Raw genomic sequence first — 23,154 nt, forward strand, 5'->3', positions numbered from 1 at the left:
CAGTTGTGGACATTACAGACAGTTATTTACTCTGCCAGGATCTGTGCAAATTCATAATGAAATAGAACAAGCATTGGCATAGCCAATAGGTCTCGCTTTTGGGCCCTTATAAATATTTAATTATGCAGCACAATATCCTTGGTGCAACATCAACTGTTGCCTGGCTAAACACTTATTATGTCCCAAAGGCGAGACCTTTTGGCTATGCCAATGCTTGTTTGTCTAGATCTTACCTTGGTTATCAATTTTAATCTGGAGCAAATGGAGAAAGAGGAAGGATTAGAAAGAAAGGAAAATAGTGCCTAGGGGAGAAAGCAAAAATTAACAAAAAACCTGGAAAAACTAGTTTCAGAGACAGGAAGAGTAGGGTTATGTGAGAAAGAAGCACAAGGTGGAAGCCAGAGTAGACATCTTTGGTGTTAGGCAGCCTTGGCATTTGGCAATGCCATAAGCAGGCTTCTAAGAAAAACTTTGGAATCCTGCACATTATTTTTTCTTTTTTGGGAAATTGAGCACACAGATCTCCTACCACTTGGTTTTAAATTGTATTTTCTACTATGCTTCTAGGAATGCTTTTTTTTTTAGCATAAATGGATACTTTGCAACATCTTCTCCCATATTTCATAGATACCCATCCTACCTTTACAACCACATACCCCCTTCAAAGCCAAAGTTAAAATTGACTTGGATGTGCGATGAACAGGAAGACATCTTGCTGGCTATGATCTCTTTCCACTATCCGGAACACTCACCAATTTTACCCTGGTTCATATTACATTGTTCAATCGCCTATATTATCTTACAGTGTTATTAACCCGTTAACCGCGGCGGTAATTCCGCCGCGGTGCGGGAGTTTCCGTGCGCGGGCGGGGCCGCGTCGGCCATTGGCCGACGGCAGCACTGGGAAGATAGTGCTGCCGTCGGCATTGGCCGATGGCAGCAAGGAAAGGGTTAAACTAGATGTGCAACAATATATTGGCAACCTGCTTAAGGTTTTAGCTAGTGCAAGTCACCCTTGTTTATTCAGTTACCATCCATCCATCCATCAGGAGTTAGGTTGGATGTTTTATTCACCAATGTCTTAATTGAAAGAAATGTATGCTTGCAAACCTATAGTCGTTTCTCTTCATGCTAGAATAGTGTATATTAGCTCCTGCCTCCGTTGTGCATGAAACGTCTAACCTATCATCAGGGAATTAACAAACTGTACGACTCCGGGTTAGTGAGAGCACAAACCCCGCTGGATGCGCAGATCTTATTTCAGCCTGGAGATGTAAATGTGTCCTTGTTAAATTTTTGTGCTATAGAGTTAAAATACCTAATATTGAGTAAAATTCAAAAATAAAAACGTACTCGGAAACCTCAGTATTCATGATTGTTCTATAATTTAATACGTTTTTGCCTTTTTTGCGCTTATTCATTATTATCTTGATGCTTCTTTAAGGTTGAACTCAATATATAGGGGAACCGATTCCGGAGACAAAAAGTCCACGCAAAATATTACACACAATCTCCTCTGGAGTGCCTATGAAACAAAGATTAATTTGGAGAACCTGAACATTATAGTATTTGCTTATCTCTATACCCCATGCTTCTTCACAGCAAAGTTTGACACACCTTTCAAGTGCAACGACTTCATACCTCATGCACCTCTCCCTACTGCTACTATATCGGTGTAACAGCAATAAATGCCTCTTCCTCTAGCCATGCAGTCTATGAGCCATGAACCTGATGCAAATCGAAGTGCTTCATGACCTCATCAGGAGTACAAACCACTACGTAAATGAAACAAGGAGATTACCAACTTTTTCAACAATCCAAAAAGTGTCCATGGCCATGTAAAGGGTACGAAAGTGTGATTCAAATATCAATACAAACCTGTACTGAATGGTGCTAATCAGGTAAGGTGGGAAAAGGGCAGTAAGGATAATAGTTTATACTTTGTTGAATTACTTGATTTGTAACCTCTTGCTGAAATGCTTTAAGGCATGGGCACACTAGAAAGGAAATGTTTTGTTGTGTAGTCGTCTACAATTTTAGCACTGGATCATTCGTCTAATCTTTGTGTAAGAGATATCAGATTATCAGATTCCTTTAGAGTTCATCTTGTATTCTGTAGTTTATCCATTTTGGGCCTGATTATTTTGTGAAAGTTGGAAAACCACAGTGCTTTCCAACCGTGATTTTTAGGATGAAGTGTAAGCTTTTTTCACAACTTTTTTCTGGATAATGGGGGTGTTCAGTACTAACTCCTGGCATCATTCCTCTGCCCCCGCACCCCAGCCACCTTGAAGCAAATCATCCATTTAACATCTGCTGAGGGCAGGTGGTATATGTACATATATAACACGTCACAAAATTGGGAGATGTATGCGGTTTGAAAACTGTTAAACCCAAACGCTTGTACAAGGTAATTCCCTCTTACCTTGGTGCTTAACTTCTAAATCCAAGGTAGTAGTGCGATTTCCCACACGGTAATGATAAACTCCGAGCCAAATGTACCGCCCCACCAGTACCGTGCAACTCAGAATAAGGGCCTCTGGGCTTGTATTGTGTAACGCGGTTGGTTGCTGGAATACTAACTCAACTTTATTTGTATAAACCGTTGCCTGGACTATCGCAGCAAAAGGTTGTAGTGTAAGTTGAATACAAAACCTATAATGGTCCCCTCAGCGAGGACAGGCCTTTTAGTTTAGAGCACCAACAGTGCCTTCGTAATACATTAAATGTTGGGCTCACTTCCAGCTTCCCCGCCCTTCGTTTCCTGTTTGGGCATTCGGAGTAAGCATATAGCATCACACTAAGCGCCTCAAGAATGAAAGCCCTGTTTAGACCGACACTACACTCACACTGTGCAACATTCCCTGACACTCCCAGACACGTTTCATGAAGACCTAGCAGTGTATTCCGTAGCTGCAGCCACACACGGCTAGCCAATAAAACAAAACTGCAAGGGAGTCAATGCTGCGAGCCCCTTAGTGAAGTGCTCAGCTCCTGGGCCCGCTTCTAGCAGCCCCTGGAGTGCCCTCGGAGTGCTGACGTGTCCTGAACAACTCCTCACAGGTTCTTCTGGACGCCTCCAATGATGGGAAGTACTAATAGACCCTTGTGACCACGGAGACCATGCTGCACCATCCTAAGAGCTTATTTCCACCAAAAGCTCAAGGGGAGAGGGGGAGGGCGAGGGGGGCGGTGAAAGGTCTCCATGGAATTCCAGACAGACTGCTCACCCGCCAATATTACTCGACTGTATTGGGATCTGCCAAAGAGTTCAACCACTTGCCGCTTTCCTGGGATCTGTTCCTCACACTGCGTTATTCCTAGACTGCTGGTATCGCACGCCATCACAAATCATGAAATTCAGAACTGCACTGTCACCTTTGTACCTCTGACGATACTTGCCTGCCGTGGTTGTTACACTTTGCCAATTTCTTATTTAAGGTATCAAGGAATCAAGGTATTAAGGAAATCAAGCCGTGGGTACGACGAGGGGCTGTCAGGGAAAATCATAATGTTCCTGGTTCTGGCACCGGTACTTCTATACACAACCTAGCATCCCCTAACACATCCCTTTCCCCCATACTCATTCATGATTCATATACAGCTTTGTTTTCCCTTTTTACAGCTCCATTTGCTTTTTCTTTTCACAGTCCTATTATACATGCTTACTGATTCATGCAAACGGCGCCCCTTTAGCCAGCCTATGACTCCCCTTATCCAGCCCTCCCCATTTATCCCTTCGGCAGCCCGTTCCAACCCTCCCACAACCCTGGTACCCCTCACCCAACCCAGTCACTACTATAGCCTCTGATGTTCTGCCCTTACGATTTAAAAGCATTTCTTTTCATTTCCTGTCTGCTCCGTGCAGGTTCTTAAGTTGTGGTGCCAGCCTGCCTCTGCACTGTACACGTTGTAACAGGCTCTGAGCTATCTGTCCCGGCATCCTCTGTACACATTTAAGGAGGCCTCTGGTTTCAACCTATCTCTGCTGAGTACAGGTTCTAGGATGTATTTAACTTCTGTCTCTGTGATCTATTCCAATTTGTGAGACCCCCTTCCACAATGTGCCAGCGCGAAGAGTCTTCTGTGTTTATTATTTGCCAGTTCTGAATGGCTCAGAGGTGTTAGCCGCTACCATAGCTGTACAATATTTGAGGCTGGGGTATTGGGTCATACTATTGAAAGTCTCAAACTCACTCAGTGCACTTTGCATTAAGTAGGGTTTATTGAGTACAACGAGGTGTCCAATGAGGCGTTCAGCTTGATGTACCTTCAAGCCCACCCTAGCCAATAACATTACCAGGGCCGGACTGGCCATTGCGGGCACCGGGCGTTTCCCCGGTGATCCGCTAGGGTTGGGGCCGATTTTGGACCCCCTTGGGGGCCGTTTTTTTGTTACCGGGGGTCGGCAATATCGGCCCCCAGTAACAAAATCGGCCGAAACCGGCCCTCACACACTGCTTTGCTGCACTCCCGCTCCCCCCAGGGGGTGCTGAATGAGCAGTGTGCCAGGGCCGGTTTCTGTTCCCAGTATGGCCCTGAACATGACCTCTGTATTTGGTTCATGTAAAAAAAAACAACACTTTGCGGTTGTTTCTACCTCCTGTACGTTATCACTACTCAGTACTTAAAAACTTTTAATTATTATGCGCCTGGTAAGCATTGAGAACTCCTATTTTCTCTCTCTAATGTATATCTATGTTGAGTGTATTTGTAAAAAGCACTATCACCCGTGAGGGTATCCTGGTGCTATGACTCTCATATAACTGTATATTTACTAACTAGACGTAGAGAAACGTATGCAACTGTACTAAGTCCTGTCCAGGTTTGTGGGCATGTCTGTTAAAGTTGAGCAGATGTTGTAGCGCTGGTATATCTGGCGAGTGGGTGTAGGATATTTATTGTGTTTTATTGGTGGTTCAGTGGTCAGGCAACAACTACAGTGTAGTGTTTAGAGCCTAGCTGTGGAATTATTTGTTGGGATATGGATGAATCTGAGTAAATTTGTAACATATAGCATCTTATAGACTGTTTTGTAAGTGGTATTTCAGTGCGATCAACAGCAGTCCGGTTTGTAGCATAGGGTCATGGCATGATGCACAACTGAGTTTGAGATATGGGGTGTACAGAATTAACCTGTGTGGATTCGTAGCTCATATTGCTAGTTGATACAGACTAGTACACGAGCAGAGATTCTGGTCTGTGAACGCGCTTCAAACTGTGAACAGCTTTTGCCACGCGCCCGGACAGGCTATGTGCACGCGCACGGCGTGCGTGTGTACATCTCCTGTCCCAATGTTGGTGCGAAACAAATGCGTCTGTTTTGGATAAAGAACAAAGAGCGAGCACATGTGTTCAGTTTGACCCGCTCTTAAAAGCTCTAGTCTAGGCTCCGGCAGAACTCTTAAGTAACCAGGACCCGATCCATTTCAAGCATGTGCCGAGCTAGCTCGTTTGTCTCTGAAAAACATTGTAATGTCTGAGCGGGAGACTCCAGTACTCTGAGCGAACGAGCATACCGCTGTTTCTGGGCTCTGAGAAAAGTCTTGGGAGCGCCCACGCATGTGTGTGGCTGAGCTGGCCGCGATGAAGGATGCACACATAGTATCGGGAACGCTGAAATGTGATTCTGCGCAGTGCGTGCGGGGTGGCAGCTGCCGGGCCCAAAGACAACGCGAGCCACAGCTAGAGAACACCGTACCCGAGAGCCGATACCAGTAACTCAGGAAGCCCGGCACCCTTAGAATCCCTAGTAACTTCCGAACAGAGCACAGCATCCTTCACACAGAGGCCGTGGATTGGGTGGAGCTGTGCGAAAGTCAGCTGACCTGGGTGCATAGCAGATGCAAGCGTAGCCCTGTTCAACCTACCAGAGCAGACTCCAGAACGCCAACTCTCCAAGCTGACAGCCACACCCGCCCCCAAGCACGATGACAGCCCTCCTGTAACCCAACATTGTACTCCACATTAAATCGCCTCTAACCTTGCAGCCTTCACTGCCACCCAGAATTAAACCAACCCTTAACAGTCAATCCCCATCCAAAATGTAACTATCCCACATCTATATTAAACTGCAACATTGACTCATCACCCCCTAATCGACTGACCACTCCACCACGAATCTCTTCTAAACAGCCGCTTACTACATCTGGACAGGACTAACCTATAAGTCTCACCAAGACCAGTCGTAGAAGTCTGACGACTACCCTTTCATCAACTGCCCGAAACCAAACCACTCCCACTAATATACAACTAACAAACCTTAGCATTAATCTGCAGCATATAACAGATCATCCTCCTGCATCTGTCAAACACCCTTTTAAGTTTATTTGGCAACCGCTGCTTCTGTCAGCACCACTTTCAGTTTATCCAGCTCCCTCGCTGTGTGTAAGATATCAGTTTTATATCTAACTGCTCCATACTCGTTTTACTGAACTGCCCCCACCATGTCCAACTCACCACATTCAACTGCTTTGATGTCGAACAACCCCCTATATTGAACTCCCGCTTTTAAGCATAAAGTCACCAAAAGCCCCCCAGACCACACTGCCTATCAGCCCCTTCTCCAGTAGTTTTAGATCTTTGATCTCTACCTTGACATTGCACACAAGTAATGCACATAACAACTGCTACAAACGTTTGTTTCAAAACGGTGTGTTACTCACACACAAAAGTGTGTGTGTATATATATTAATTGTATGGTAACTGCACAATGGTAAGGAATGTGTGTTTGACCCTATGGTCACAGCTTCTCCGAATAGAGGTGAGGACACTCATTCTTGCATTCTTACCAGTGTAGGGTGTCAGAGTACTTTACATCTAGCGCACTACACATAGACAATCAATTATAGGTTTGCAAATCAGTGTAAAGGAAATCTTACCGCAGAAAGAGGACTACAAGGTGTAGGAGTCACATGTCATTTATACTGGTAGGCAGGACAGTATGAATGCTTAGTCTGGAAAAGCACAAAGTAAGAATTTAAAAGGTAACACCATGGTTGGGGGTTATCTTTAATAAGTTTTCTTTAATAATCAGAATTGATTTATATCCAAATGAACCCTATTTCCAACGTTAGGATAAAATAATAGACGGGGGAAAAAACATAAAGCTCTAATCTATACCTTGCAGTTTGCATGCAGCTATTTGATGACAGTTAATTGCTCACTGTGCTCCATTAGAAGTATAATGTGCGTCAGTAGGCCAGTGACTGAAGCGCGGAACCCCCTCTTCTGGGGAGAGCACCATGATGGGTATATTGGGTCCTGTTCTCAATTTCTCATTCCAAAAGATTTCGAAATGTGAACGTGTGTTTGTTTTCGTTGCTCGGAGCGAGGTGTGACGTCAGCAGTCCTCCCGCCACCCTTGGCAGGCCGGGCCCGCTGGTCCGAGTTGCCAATCTGTCAGAATGCTGAAGCTTGTGGTGTGTTATTCTACCACCGGGGGACTTTTAAAGGTTTGCCAATCATTGGGTAATACTAACACAAAAACAAAACTCTTTCATTTGAAGTGGCTTCCCGCTTCTAATCTTAAACACATTTTGATTCTGTGTGTATATCTAATTCATTCACACATGTATGTGTGTGTGTAGATCTGTGTGTGTGTGTGTGTGTGTGTGTGTGTGTGTGGCTCTGTGTGTGTGTGGCTCTGTGTGTGTGTGTGTGTGTGTGGCTCTCTGTGTGTGTGTGTGGCTCTGTGTGTGTGTGTGTGGCTCTGTGTGTGTGTGTGTGGCTCTGTGTGTGTGTGTGTGTGTGTGTGGCTCTCTGTGTCCGTGTGGCTCTCTGTGTCCCTGTGGCTCTCTGTGTGTGTGGCTCTTGTGTGTGTGTGGCTCTCTCTGCGTGTGTGTGGCTCTGTGTGTGGGTGTGTGTGAAGGGGCTCTGTGGTTGTGTGTGTGTGGCTCTGTGGTTGTGTGTGTGTTTGGCTCTGTGTGTGTGTGTATGCATGGCTCTGTGTGTGTGGCTCTGTGTGTGTGCGTGTGTGTGTATGGCTCTGTGTGTGTGTGGTTGTGTGTGTGTGTGTGGGTGCAAATGCAATAGGTCTCGCATTTGCGAGAGATTAAGCTATTGGCATTGTAAATGACAATGCCATTTATTTATCTGTTTTCAAAACCAACACATAAATAAAAATGTTGCCATTTACAATGCCAATAGCTCTAACTTTTGCAAAGGTGAGGCCATTGCATTGTAAATGCAAGTTAACTATTGCGTTAGAGTTAAGCAGAACGAACAGCTTAGCAAAAGCAGCAGTGCAAGCTTCTTGCATGTGAGGACATGGAGCAGCCATCTTAGTTCTAGTGCGCAGAAGCAAAAGATTCCCTCCAAAAGCAGAGAGTACGTCATGTCACGTAAGTGTGACAGACGCATGCGCAGTAAGAAATCTCGTGTAGCAGCGGCCATGTTAATGCAAGCGGATTATTCGTTAGTAAAAGCACATATTCAAGCTTCACTTAGATGTCATGAAATGCAATATTAATAGGACAAACATGTTGATTAGTACATTAACGTTATGTCGAGAAGACTGATTACAAGCAAGTCTCATTACGGGCGAATACTTGCTCCATCAGTAGTTAGCTAAAGATTTAAGTACTGAGCCTTTCTTATTCCATGGTGTCTCACATGGGACTGCAATACATTTAAAAAATGCATTACCCCTAAAAACTCCCCAGCAATGCTTGGTGCATTTCATTGCACATAAATTGTCCTTGGAACATGTGAGATACATGATACAATGCATTATGTCTATTAAGTGCACATCTGCTTTGGGTGAGTTGCGCTTCCTTTTGTACACTTGGCATATTCACTTAATTATTTAAGAATCTGGACCATAGCTGACCAACCCAGGTTCCTAAAAATCGGGGCTGCACCATATATTTAGACTAACCACTATTTAAATAATTCCCATTTCCATTCTTTATATGTATTGTGTTCGATGTGGCAACCCTGAAAAGCTTGTATGGACTACACACTTTTTGATCTAGCTTGGATAACTCATTTTAGACACCTTTGAAGTTGTCAGTGTGAGGAGCCTAAAGGAGATAAGGGTAAAAACAATAGTTGATGGACAGAATGCAGAACAATGTCATATATTTACCCCAGTACAGAGATCTGGGCCTAAATCCATAGTTTTTTTGCTCACCATGCCATTCCAGTTTGAACCTAGCCATATGCGAATCAGTCTTGACCCTGTGCCCCATGGGAACAGTCCAGCCCGAACTGCCAAACCAGTTCCTCCCTGGACTGGAAATAAGCATCCTAGCACTGGTGTTGGGCTTTTCAGTTCTCATCAGCCAGGATAGCTTGATTCCAGTGGCATGGAGAGCACAGGACTCGCGTCTGAGCATACCCATCCCACTCGAGGGGACAAATGCAAACAAGCATTGGAAATGCAATAGGTCTCGCATTAGGAAAGTTTGAGCAATTCGTATTGTAAATGACGCTTTTTTTATTTATGTGTTGGTTTTGAAAATAGCAAAAGTAATAGCTTTGTCAGTTACAATGTCAATAGTTTTAACTTTCGCAAATGTGACACCTATAGCATTTGTAATGCAATGTGTGTTGTCTTTACGTGACTTAGATGTATTGATATTGCAAATAACAATGGCTTTTAATTTTGTAAATAATTAATACTGAAATAAAATTTATTGTAATTTATAATGGCAATAGCTTAAACGTTTGTAAATTAATTTTGTGAAGATTATGTTCAGTGTATTTTATTGTGACGAAAATCCAAGAACATTGCATTTGCACCTGGTGGTGGATGTGGTGGTGGTGGGTGTGGTGGATGTGGTGGTGGATGTGGTGGTGGATGCGGTGGTGGTGGATGTGGTGGTGGTGGATGTGGTGGTGGATGTGGATGTCATGGTGGATGTGGAGGTGATGGTGGATGTGGTGGTGGATGCGGTGGTGGTGGTGGATGCGGTGGATGTGGTGGTGGTGGATGCGGTGGATGTGGTGGTGCATGTGGTGGATGTGGTGGTGGATGTCATGGTGGATGTGGAGGTGATGGTGGATGTGGTGGTGGTGGTGGATGCAGTGGATGTGGTGGTGCATGTGGTGGTGCATGTGGTGGATGTGGTGGTGGATGTCATGGTGGATGTGGAGGTGATGGTGGATGTGGTGGTGGATGCGGTGGTGGTTGTGTTGGATGTGGTGGTGGATGTGGTGGTGGATGTGGGTGTGGTGGATGTGGGTGTGGTGGATGTGGTGGTGGATGTGGAGGTGGATGCGGTGGTGGATGCGGTGGATGTGGTGGCGGTGGATGTGGTGGTGGATGCAGTGGCAGTGGTGGTGGTGGTGGATGGGGTGGTGGATGTGGCGGTGGATGTCATGGTGGATGTGGAGGTGATGGTGGATGTGGTGGTAGATGTGGTGGTGATGTTGGATGTGGTGGTGGATGCGGTGGATGTGGTGGATGCGGTGGTGGTGGTGGATGCGGTGGATGTGGTGGTGGATGTGGTGGTGATGGTGGATGTGGTGGTGTTCAGTGGGAATTTGCCGGACAATTTACATTAAGATGTTTTATACTTCATGGACATTTTCAGGGTTGTCTTTGCTTTGTTGTGAAAACTAAAGGGCAGACTGAAATGAAGATCTGAACCCATCTACCCTTGAACAACCAACATAGTACCATGGCACTCGTGCACTGCAATGCTTGCACCAAAATCTGCACAGAATGATCAATGCAAACACATTTGCACCGATAGCTGCAGATGCCCGTTTTGTGCAGCCATCCATCTTTGAAAATATTATATTTGCACTTAGAAGGTCGGTGCAAAAAAAGCTCATGCAAAATTCACTGCACTTGTACAAAGTTTGCATAGTCTGGCCACACTCAGAAGTTTTTCGTTGTCCAGGCTGCAGTTACACGTGTGCTTACAAGCATCTTTCTGAGCGTGTACGTGTGTGTTTGAGAGAGAAAAACAGAGAGAGAGAGAGGGGCATAATATGAGAGAGAAACAGAGACAGTCATGAAGACAGGCTGCGGAAAGAGTGACTGAAAGAGAAAGAGTAAAAGAAGGCAACAGCAGAGAGTGTCGTGGAAGCTGACAGCAAAAAATGTGCGTGCAAAAGGGAGGACGAGAGTGCCACAGAGGCTAAGAGTAAATGTGTGTGTGTTTGAGCGTGCGAGTGAGAGAATACAAGGGACGAGTGATAGCTATGAAAGGCAGATAGAGCGTGCACTTGGGAGAATTAAAAAAAAAAGGATGCGGAAAGAGTGAATGAAAGAGAAAGAGTTAAAGAAGGGAACAGCAGAGAGTGTCGTTGAAGCTGACAGCAAAAAATGTGCGTGCAAAAGGGAGGACGAGAGTGCCACGGAGGCTAAGAATAAATGTGTGTGTGTTTGAGGTACAAAGTTTACGTAGTCTAGCCACACTCAGATGTTTTTCGTTGTCCGGGCTGCAGTTAGACGTGTGCTTAGAAGCATCTTTCTGAGCGTGTATGGAACTCCCAAACAAGTTTAAAAAAAAAAAAAACACTGGGAGGGGGGAGGAGAAACCGGGCTGCAGTTAGACGTGTGCTTAGAAGCATCTTTCTGAGCGTGTATGGAACTCTCAAACAAGTTTAAAAAAAAAAACACTGGGAGGGGGGAGGAAAAACACGAGAGATGGCCTGGGGCCGTCAAAGTGAAATTGCTGTGGGGAGGGGGAGGAGAAATGCGGGGGCCTTTGAAGTGAAGCTTCACTTGTGTGTGAGAGGTGTGGGAGGAGTGCGGCTCGGCTGAGCCAGAGCGCACGCTGGGGGAAGCTTGTAGGGCGGAGCTGATGGGGAACAGATGGCAGATGGCTGGCGATTTGATGCTGTGCACAAGCATTTCACGGGCACAGCACCAAATCGCCAGCTAGTTAAATCTCTGTTTAAGCCCCTTTATATCGAGCTCCCGCTCAATGCGCATGCGCATTGAGATAGGTCGCTCGACCTAAACAACAGTTGATGGACAGAATGCAGAACAATGTCATACATTCACCCCAGTACAGAGATCTGGGTCTAAATCCATCGTTGTTTTGCTCACCAAGGAAATAAGGAGCTCAGGAAATATATCTTAACCTTCCTTCTGATCACCTTACCAACATTTGACTGGGTTTTCGTAAATGTTTACATTTTTAGGGGAAATATATGTTTTTTTATCATCTATTCTTCAAATCTACTATAGGCGATATTAGTGACACGTATCCGTTCTTTCAATTAATGTGTATGTTCTAACTGTAGGTTTGAAGTCTTGTGGTACATCTGACATAAAGTGCATTGCTATGCTGTGCACAGGCCATCTTCTTTGCCTAGATTTTAAATTAGTGTAAGTAGTACTTTAAATAATATTCGAGAAACTTAGAAGTTTAGTTATGGTACTCCCCCCAGTCTTAAAATGCACATTCAAGTAAAAAAGATTCCCGCACCCTTGTTTTGGTTTTGTGGTTGGCCTGGCTTTGCCTGACCTAACTTCTACTTTGGTTAGTAATGCTGCGTTCGTAGCTGAGAAATGAAGTAGCCACACAGTCGCTAACTTCTCCTTTTGATTTTTCTCCTCAGATGTTCGACTGGATTAGCCACAACAAGGAGCTGTTCCTCCAGAGCCACACGGAGATCGGAGTGAGCTACCAACATGCGCTCGACCTTCAGACGCAGCACAATCACTTTGCGATGAATTCCATGGTGAGTACAAAGATGGGTTTGTTTAAGTGGGAGATGGAACTCCACGCTGAATGATTGAGTGAGTGGGTGTGAGAAGGAGCACTGAACTGGTGGACTCTGCAAAGCCAGTGGCCTCAATGAGGTTTCAATAAACTCTGGTCTAGTGAGTGATCGATGAGTGACCCGGAAGTCTTCTTGTGCACGCTTGTCTGAGTGATGCCCTACATTCTCCAAGAAATATGGAAGGAGATTGGAAGGAATATCCCCAAATCTGATCCATTCAGTGCAGATGTAATGATTGAACAAGCTACACGATGGAGAAGAAATAAGCATACAAAAGCAATCAATTCTTTTGCATCTCTTTCTGAGAAGGCTTGTAAAATGCTGCACAAAAACTACCCATGGAAGTTTTGTAACCACCCTGACACAGATATACTCCGGTATTGTTTGTGCAGCTTCCAGGAGTTCCCCTCCAACGTGGGGAGTACCATGTGATTTCGGGTTTACAAACAGTTAAAAGGACATGTTATTCCCCTTTCTGCGTTATTTTCCTCAGTTACATTCGTCCAAGTAATACCAAGAGATTGTTATAATGGGTGCAACCACAGTTGATAAAGTCCCAGTTGGGAATAAAACCTAGCACCAGTCCATCACAGCAACTTGCAATTGAAATAAAAAGAAATCTGACAAGGAATGCCTCTTTGGCTGTTGCTTGTTTGCAGGAATGCCCTTTTAATGAGCAGAAAAGGAAAATATATACATATTATTCAATCAATTAAAAAAACAAAGGTTAAATCTTAGTTATAGTTATGAAAACTTATGTTCCCTATACAAACCAAGTGTTAAGTACACAGGCATTAAAAATTCTAAAGTTATAGTTATAACTTTAATTTACAATTTATCCACCAGCTTCAAATTATTATAAGTAGTGCACCTCGTTACTCAATCTCTTCAGCTAGCTAACCAGACACTAACTGTAACTTGCCACTCTACCATGCATTGTGTTGTGACAAATAATGTAATTTGAGAAGTTATAAGATTTGGTATGAATGCTGTGATTTCACATGCTATAAGTGATGTGGTATGCAAGGGTATTAACAGTGCATGGAAAAAGCATGAGTTATAGTTAATGTAGTGTAGCGAGTGAGGTGATAAGGCTGTGTTCGGAGGTGCACGACTTATAGTAATTTGAAGATGTTGTATGATTTCTAAATTGAAGTTATAATTATAACTTTACAATTTTTTAAGTTTGCGTATTTTACGTTGCGTTTGTATAGAAAGAATACATAAGGCATATATAACTATAAATTATCCTTAACCTTTGTGTTTTTTTGTTGTATGTTAATGGTTTTTATTTTGTTAATAAAAATGTGTTTCAAATCACAGTGTGATGGAGTATCGTAAAGTGGAGTGTAGTACAATGAAGTGAAGGAGAGGGTCGTAAAGTCTATTGATGTGGAGTACTGTAGAGTGGAATAGAGGGGAGTTGAGTAGAGTGGAGCGACAGCGGATAGTGGGCTAAAGTGTTATACAGTGGAGTGGTGTGTTGTATTGTGTAGTGGAGTATTGTAAAGTGAAGTGAAGTAGTGTGTTATACATAATTGTGGAGTGTGTTTCAGTGGCATCAAGTAGAGTGGCATAGAGTGTAACAATGTGTAGTGGCATAGAGTAGAGTTCAGTGGAGTCGAGTGTCGTATAGTTCAGTGTTGAGTGTAGTGTCGTGCAGTAGAGTGGCGGAGTCTAGCTTACAGCGTAGTGTTGAACAGTGGAGTATTATTATTTGTGGTAGCACAATGCATGGTAGAGTGTCGAGTTATAGTTAGTGTTGTCTGGTTAGAGAGCTGAAAAGAGTGTGTGATGAGGTCCACTACTTATAATAATTTGAAGGTGATGGATAAATAGTAAATTAAAGCTATAACTTTTGAATTTGTAAAGTTTGTGTAGTTTAAACTTGGTTTGTTTACGGAAAATAAGTTTTCCTAACTATAACTAAGCTTTAATCTTTTTAATAAAAATGTTTCAAATTTCAAATTGTAGAGTCCAGTGTCGCAAGTTGAGACTTGTTATGTGGAGGAGAGTTTTGTAAAGTCTGTTGTCATAGACTGGAGAATTGTAGATTGGAATTGAGTGTAGTAGAGGAGAATGTCGTAGCGTATCGTACAAGTAGTGAAGTGTTAAATTGTGTAGTGGCATGGTATCTCACATAGTGGTGTCCAGTATTGTAGACTGGGGCAGTTCAAGTTCAAGTTCTGGCATTTATAAAGCGCACTACTCACCCAGAGGGTCTCAAGGCGCTAGGGGAAGGGGTTCATTATTTGTCGAAAAGCCAGGTTTTAAGTTCTTTTCTGAAGGAGATGTGGTTCTGAGTAAGGCGGTGGTGAGTGGGGAGTGAGTTCCATGTCTTGGCAGCCAGGTAGGAGAAGGATCTGCCACCCATGGTGGATTTCCGGATGCGCGGGACTGTGGCGAGGGCTTGATTGGACGATCTTAAGTTGACGGGTGGGTTTGTAGAAGGACAGTCGAGTGTTGAGGCATTCGGGTCCTAGATTGTAGAGGGCTTTGTGTGCGTGGGTGAGAAGGCGGAAGGTAATTCTTTTGTTAACGGGAAGCCAGTGGAGGTCTTTTAGATGTCTGGTGATGTGATCTTGGCGCGGGATGTCTAATATGAGTCTCGCTGACGCGTTTTGGATGCGCTGGAGTTTTTTCTGTAATTTTGCTGTGATTCCGGCGTAAAGTGTGTTACCGTAATCCAGTCGACTCGTGACCAGTGCGTGGGTGGCAGTCTTTCTTGTCTCGAGGGGGATCCAGCGGAAGATCTTTTTAAGAATGCGAAGTACGTTGAAGCAGGAAGACGAGACGGCGTTGACTTGTCTGGACATCGAGAGAGAGGAGTCTAGGATGAAGCCAAGGTTTCGTGCATGGTCTGTGGGTGTGGATGCTGCGCCCAGTGCGGCAGGCCACCAGGAGTCGTCCCAAGCTGAGGGGGAAGAACCTAGGATGAGTACCTCCGTTTTGTCTGAGTTGAGTTTTAGGCGGCTATGTTTCATCCATTCGGCTACTTCTTTAATGCCTTCGTGAAGATTGGTTTTGGCGGTGTTGGGGTCTTTGGTGAGGGAGAGGATTAACTGGGAGTCGTCGGCGTAAGAGATGATGTTGAGGTTGTGTTGGCGCGCGATGGAGGCAAGAGGACTCATGTAGACGTTGAAGAGGGTGGGACTGAGTGAGGATCCTTGAGGTACGCCGCAGATGAGTTATAACAGTGGAATGGCGGGTCGAACAGTAGGGTAGGGTGTCATAGGCTGTCATATAGTGGAGTACAGTGGTTTAGAGTGGAGTAGGGTTAAGTAAAGTGTCATAGAGTGCAATATTGCCAAGTGGAGTGCTGTAGAGTACAGTGGAGGAGAGTGTCGTGGAGTGCTGTCATATAGTGGAGTGGGTTATCATAGAGAGAAGTGGAGTGGCGTGTTGTGTGTCATACAGTGTAGTACAGAGGTGTAGGGCATATAGTGGATGGTTGTGGAATCGAGTGGCGTGGACTGCATTGTTGTAAAGTGGAGTTCCATACAGCAGAGTAGAGTGCTGAACAGTGGAACGGTTTAGTATCGAGTATAGTACAGTCGCATAGAGTGGGACAAAGTGTAGTAGAGTGGATTATAGTGAAGGGGATTACACTGGAGTGGGGTAGTATCGAGTGAAGCAAAGTGTCCTAGTCTATAGTGGCGTGCAGTGGAGTGGCATAGCATACAGTCAAGTAAAGTGTCATAATTTGAAGGACTGTGACACACTGTAGTGTTGTGGGGTGTCATACAGTATTGGAAAGTGATGTGAACTAAAATAGAGTAGAGTGGCATACAGTCTAGTAGATGATTGTAGAATAAAGAAGTGTACAGTACAGTGTTGTAGAGTGTGAATAATAGTGCATTGGCATACAGTGTTATAGAGTACAATGGCGTGGAGTGGCATAGAGTGTAGTACTATGTCAGAGTAGAGTGGAGTAAAGTGGGGTGGAGTGGCTTACATAGTTGCGTACCATGTTGTATTGGTGGTCTAGAGTACCATAGTGTTGTACAGTAGCATACAGTATAGTACAGTGTTGTACATTGGAGCGAAAGGGTACATACAAGAGCGAAGTGTCAGAGAGCTACATACAGTTTAGTAGGTTGTTGTAGAGTAGAGTTGCATAGAGTACAGTAGTGTATAAAACAGTTGAGCTGCGTATAGTGGATTGTTGTATTGTAGCGTAGAGTGAGGTAAAGTCTTATACAGTGGAGTAGAATCGAGTGGAATGGTGTAACGTAGTGTGGAGTAGAGTACAATAGAGTGTTTGGTGTGTCATAGAGGAAAATGGCGTGGAGTGTACTCGTGTAGCGTAACTAGTAAAATGTTGTACATTGAAGTTGGGTCTTGTACAGTAGAGTGGAGTGCTGTGTCATATAGAAAAGCATTGAATAGTGGAATCGAGTGGTGTACCTTGGAGTGTTTGGGTATGGAGTGGAGTATATAGTTTGACAGTGGAGTGTACGGGGATAGAGTGGAGTAGAATGTCATAGAGTGCAATAAAGTGTAGTAGACTTTTATAGAGTGGAGGAGAGTGGCATACAATGGAGCTTCATAAAGTGGAGTGGCTTAGGATGGATTATCATAAAGTGTTGGTGCATACAGTGGAATAGCATACAGTAGGATACTGTACAGTGGAGTGTAGAAGAGTGGAGTGGCATAAAGTGGAATAGAGTTGTGTACAGTGGAGTGGCGTAGGGTGCAGTGGATTTGCGTAGAGTGGGGTGGCATACATTGAAGTGGTGTAGCGTAGAGTCGAGGAAACTGTAAATTGGAGTGGTGTCTTATATAGCAGAGTGGAGTGATGTGTCGGACAGTGTAGGAAACTGCCGTAGAGTGGATTAGAGTGTTGTCCAATAGACTGTACGGGCACAGAGTAAAGTGCAAATTTGGACATTAGAGTGTACAGGGGAAGAGTGGAGTAGAGTCTAGTATAGTTGCATAGAGTGTAGTATAGTTTTGTAGAGTGGAGATATACAGAGTGGAGGAGAGTACACTGAAGTGGCATAGAGTGGAGTGGAGTGGTGTAAACTGGAGGTGCATAGAGTGTAATAGTACATAGTGTAGTAGCGTACAGTACAGTAGTTTAGTCTGCAGTGGTTTATTGTTGGGTAGAGTGTAATAGCAAACAGTAGAGTGGCGTACAGTGGAATACCATACAGTAGAGACGTAGTGTAATAGTGTAGAATGGAGTGGCGTACAGTGGACTAGTGTAGAGTGGAGTGGTGCAGAGTGGAATAGCATAGAGTAGAATAGCATAGATTTGAGTGGCGTACAGTGGAGTGGTGTAGACTGGAGTAGTGTACAGTAGCGTTTGGTAGAGTGAAATAGCATAGAGTGGAATGGCGTGGGGAGGCGTCCAATGGACTAGCATAGAATGGAGTGTCGTGGAGTTGTGTAGAGTGGAGTAACGTATAGTGTGGTATAGCATAGAGTGGGGTATAGTGGAATAGCGTTTAGTGGAATAGCATACAGTTAAGTGGCATACAGTGAAGTGTTGTAGACGAGAGTGGCATACACTGTAAAGGAGTAGAGTGTAAAAGCATACAGTGGAGTGGCATCCATATAGAATAGCATAGAGTGGAATGACAGTGGAACAGCTTATATAGGAGTAGCTTATAGCGGTGTGGCATACACTGAAGAGGCGTAGAGTAAAGTTGCATACAGTGTAATAGCATAGAGTGGAGTTGTGAACAGTGTAATGGTGTAGAGCTGAGTGTTTTACAGTGCAGAGGCTTAAAGTGTAATAGTGTATAGCGGAGTAGCGTACAGTAGAATGGCGTTTAATGGAGTGGTGTAGACTGGAGTGGAGTACAGTGGTGTGGTGTAGAGTTTAGTAGCATACACTGGAGTAGAGTGCAGTGGCGTACAGTGGAGTGGCATACAATGGAATAGTGAAAAGTAGAATGGCATATACTGGAGTAGCTTCTATTGGAGTGGCTTTCAGTGGAGTGGTGAACAGTGTAATAGTGTAGAGTGGAGTCTTATCCAATGGAGGGGCGTAGAGTGGAATAGCATATAGTGGAGTGGCATATGGATGTTTGTGAAATTTAGCAGCAATATAAATTATGGTGTGCAGAGGAACACAACTGCAAATCGGGCTGTCTTGTGTTTCAACAGATTTTATTAATCAATGCTGTGTCACTCATGGTGGCCTTGCTTACCTTTGTAAATCTGACTCAAGTTTTGCATTGCCCATGCAACACAATGAGTGACGCAAAGGTACCACAATTCAGTAATACAGCTATGCCTTAGTTATATTTTGGGCCATGGTATACTGTGATATCTTTGCAGTATACTGTGGTACATGGCGGTGACAATATGTAATGGTAAAGAGAGTGGTTTTACATTCCACTCCTACCCCCACAAAAAACTGGTCAGACTGGACTATTTTTTTTGCACCTGTTTCACTACTGGTTGGGGCCACAATAAGTGTTTATCCAAGGATTTCATCGGATCATGCTCCTATTGTACTTGAATTACTGGGCTGCCTCAACAGACCTAAATGTCTAAACTTTACATACGATCGAAAATTATGTTTAAATGCGGAATTTAAGGAGCACATGGATAGGTGGATTCATTTTTTTGGGGGGAATAATAAAGGGACGGCCACAGTTAGTATAGTTTGGGACACTTTTTAAAGCGTGCTTCCGAGGTGAATGTATTAGCTTTACTTCTTGGCAGCAAAAGAAACTTAAAAAAGAGTTTGCTACACTTTATGAGCATTTAATTGAGGCCGAAACTTCATTAACTAAGGGGGTTGCCACCGGCCTGAATGATCTATCTGAGTTAGAGAATGAGGTGGCAAAGGAGAGGGCTAATGTCTTGGGGTTTTGGAGCGAAGAGAATGCCAGAAAGTTTTTAACATCTAGAATGCAAAGACATGAATATGGCGAAACAATTGGAAAACGGCTTGCTGTACGATTACGGATGAAGGAGTCAGCTAGAAACATTCAGGCATTGAGAGATGTAAATGGGGTATTGTAGCGGGAATTCCGTTCTCCTATAGAACTGTGCATAGAGACCTGGAACCTCAGTGAATTAGGATGGCCCAAAACTCACCTCAGTACCCAAAATCCCTTTACCGAGCTAGCTACAGTGTCTCATTGGTCATAACAAACTCCCAATGTTTATACAAACCAGAACATGAACTTAGATTACCTCAGGTATCGTGGAACACATGAACACTCTTTCGCTATATAATCATTTCAAACCAGAACGTGGAGTAAATGAGGACACATGCATATTTGAAATATTTATTTACTAATGCAGGGCTCTCAAATGCAGTATCTTATATAATAAAAGCAGACAAATTATAAGCAACAAAGTTATCAGCATAGTTACTAGTCCATAAAAGGCGAATGGTGACAGCATACTAAGATGCTGTAATGAATAGGAATTAACAACACCTAATTCTCACCCTCCCTATTTAGCATAGTATTTTATATCTATGAAGGTCTCATTTGGGTTTTAGCAGGGCAGGCCCATACCTCAAAATCTCAGTGGCAGAGGATCACATCATCTTCCACCAGCTCTCTGCATGCGAAGCACCATCAAGTGTGTTACGTGTGTTTTCAGCAAAGCAATATAAAACCCGCTTAGAGCCAGATTTTGGCAGCAGCATGCGTGTTATGTCTATGGAGGTGCGAAGATCAGACCTCACAACAACACTGTGTCGAGTTATCCTTGGAGCCTTCAGCACTCACTGTGCAGACAGTGTACCCAGCAAAACTGATATCAGAGCAATAACATATTATTTCTCAAGTAAATCACAAAGCTCTTCTGGGTTGAAAGCTAAAACAACAATTATGTGTCATGTGCAAAATGAAGCAAAAGGAAAAATGGCGTTTAAACATTTAATAAGCTCATGCTAACTTAACACAGTATATAGAAAAAAATAGCTATATGACAGTATCACACTCCGAACCACAGCAGATCCTTAAACTCTTTCAGCAGTTCTATTCTGAATTATATACGCAGCAGAGTGGGGTAGAGGTGGGAGCAGATTGGATAGAAATGCTGGAAGAGGGCTTGAAAGTACTTGATCCCACAAACTTACAGGAATTGGAATCCCCGATTACGATGTTGGAATTGGAAAGTGCAGTAAAAAGCCTGGCTTTAGGCAAGGCAGCAGGTCCTGATAGAATTCCCGGGGAGGTCTATAGGCAGTTTTTTAATATCATCAAGGACGAGCTGTTGAGAGTTATACAGATGGCACAGGTGGGTTATCCTCCTAGATCTTGGTCGGATGCCACGATCGAGGTGTTCTGTAAGAAAGGCAATGCCCCTGATTTAGTTGGATCTTATCGTCCAATATCCTTATTAAATGCCGATAATAAAATTTACTCCAAGATCCTGGCTAATCGACTGTCTAAAGTTATTGTGTCTTTAGTGTCGCAACATCAACACGGTTTTATACCGAAAAGAGGCACGGTAGATCATGTAAATAAAGTAATTACTTTATTTGATATTGCAGGTGTAAAGAAAAGTGAGCTAGTGCTTATCCTACTCGACGCTGAGAAAGCGTTAGACCGGGTTCATTGGTGCTATATGTGGAGACTTCTGGACAAAATGGGTTTTGGCCAGAAATGTATTATTGCTTTACAATCTCTTTATGTATCCCCTAAGGCTAAGATATCTGCCATGGGATTGCTTTCTGACTCCTTGAGCATTACTCAGGGAACTCAGCAGGGCTGTCCTTGTTCCCCTCTTTTGTTTGCTCTGTACATCAACCCTTTTATTGAACAACTGACCCGGAGTGTACTCATTCCACAGTATTGAGTATTTGATTATTTTTTTTCCGTGTTTGCATATGCGGATGATATTGCCGTTGCTACAGTGAATCCTGCAGGTGCCATTGAAGAATATGAGAGATTGGCTAAAGAGTTTGGTAGCGTAACGGGCTATAAACTCAATGAATCAAAGATGTAGATTTTGTGCTCGGATACCTTAGTATGGCATGATGATAGGGTTGTAAAAGAAGTCACGTATTTAGGGATTCAGATTAGAGCAAACATGACTGAATTGGTGGATGCTAACTGGAATGCGTTGATTGCCAAAATCTAGACCTCTTTAGATAGGTGGGAGCGATTATATTTTTCTATTATTGGTCGGTCTAATATTGTTAAAATGAATGTGTTACCAAATGATCTTTATCTATTCAGGTCAATACCTTTAGAAATATCTAAAAATAGATTACAGGTCTTGCAATCAATGTGTGGTAAATTAATTTGGAGCCCAGGCAGACCTAGACGGGCAATGAAATTTATGACATTACCCCTGGATAGGGGGGGGTTGGCGGTGCCTGATTTTTTCTTTTACTTTGTCACTTGTTTTTTGTTAAAAATGAGGGTAATGATCACAGGGGAGATGGTTGCTAATATGGCTATTGCTCCTACTATTTTTGAAATGCTATTAGGCCCAATCGCGAAGAAGTGTTTATTTATTGAGTTAGATGGTAGCTACTATAAACGTACGCGCTTTAAAGTACTGATTAGTGCATTTAAAGTTTGGAAATGGCTTGTTAAAACAACCGCAATGGGTAAAATGTCTTATTATATACCCTTCACAGCCTATAGGCTTTTACCAGGAATATTTTCAGATGATATGTCACAAAAGTGTTAGCGGAAGGGGGTGGTGAGATGGTTGGGTGATTTGTATATGGATAATGGGATTTGTAAATCATTTGATGAGGTAATGGCTCACTTTGCTTTTCCTAGAACCTATTTCTTCAAATACGTGATTTTTTATCTCGTCTTAAGGTGGCTATGCAAAGAAACACGGTGGTTGAAGGGGTTAGAAGACAGGTTAAAATTGGAGTTTTATATCAAATCTTACTTTTGGGAAGAACAGACGACCTCGACAAAGTCAGGTTGAAGTGGATTACTGCGCTAGGGGACTCGGAAATTGAAGTAGAAGACATGCTTATGTTGACGAGAGAATCATTAATGTCTGCAAATTTAAAAGCTCAATTTTTTAAGACCTTGTTTGACCTATATTATACTCCGGTACGAATGGCAAAATGGAGGGGTGGGTACGAGGGCAAATGCTTTCGTTGTAGGGATGATGACGCGGATAGTATACATATTTTTTTTAGTTGTGTTAAACTTCAAAGTTTTATTACAGGAATTAAAAAGTTGTTGTCATTGGTTATTAAAATGCCCTTTAGTTATCACACCCGCCATGATGCTACTGGGGAAAATTCCTACAAATAGGTCATCGGATGTATGATATCAACATCGCCATTTTATTTTTTTCTCCATGACGGTAGCACGTTTGTGTATAGCTACTGAGCGGTTGCAGGAAAAACCACCTGTATTTCAACAATGGCGAGCCAAAATGTACAGTCTATTTAAATTGGAATGGGGGCTTTTCTCAGTTAGGGGTTCTAGGAAGAGACAACTGGGCTTAAAAATTTGGCGCGCTTCCAGCAACTATTATGAGGATTGATAATTGTTGAAATGATAAAATGTG

The 23,154-nt window shown here is 43.4% G+C and overlaps 1 protein-coding gene across 6 annotated transcripts in view; it reads left to right on the forward strand.

The window, feature by feature from the left end:
• Positions 1 to 23,154, forward strand: part of KALRN (kalirin RhoGEF kinase) — a 1,626,736-nt gene that overhangs the window by 601,495 nt on the left and 1,002,087 nt on the right. For all 6 annotated transcript variants that reach the window (XM_086957084.1, XM_086957086.1, XM_086957088.1 and 3 more), the window contains exon 6: positions 12,523 to 12,645. In XM_086957084.1, coding sequence (XP_086813210.1) covers positions 12,523 to 12,645 — 123 coding nt within the window. The remainder of the gene's footprint in view (positions 1 to 12,522; positions 12,646 to 23,154) is intronic.

Source organism: Lissotriton vulgaris, chromosome 2_1, assembly GCF_964263255.1.
Source record: "Lissotriton vulgaris chromosome 2_1, aLisVul1.2, whole genome shotgun sequence".
Classification (NCBI taxonomy): domain Eukaryota; kingdom Metazoa; phylum Chordata; class Amphibia; order Caudata; family Salamandridae; genus Lissotriton; species Lissotriton vulgaris.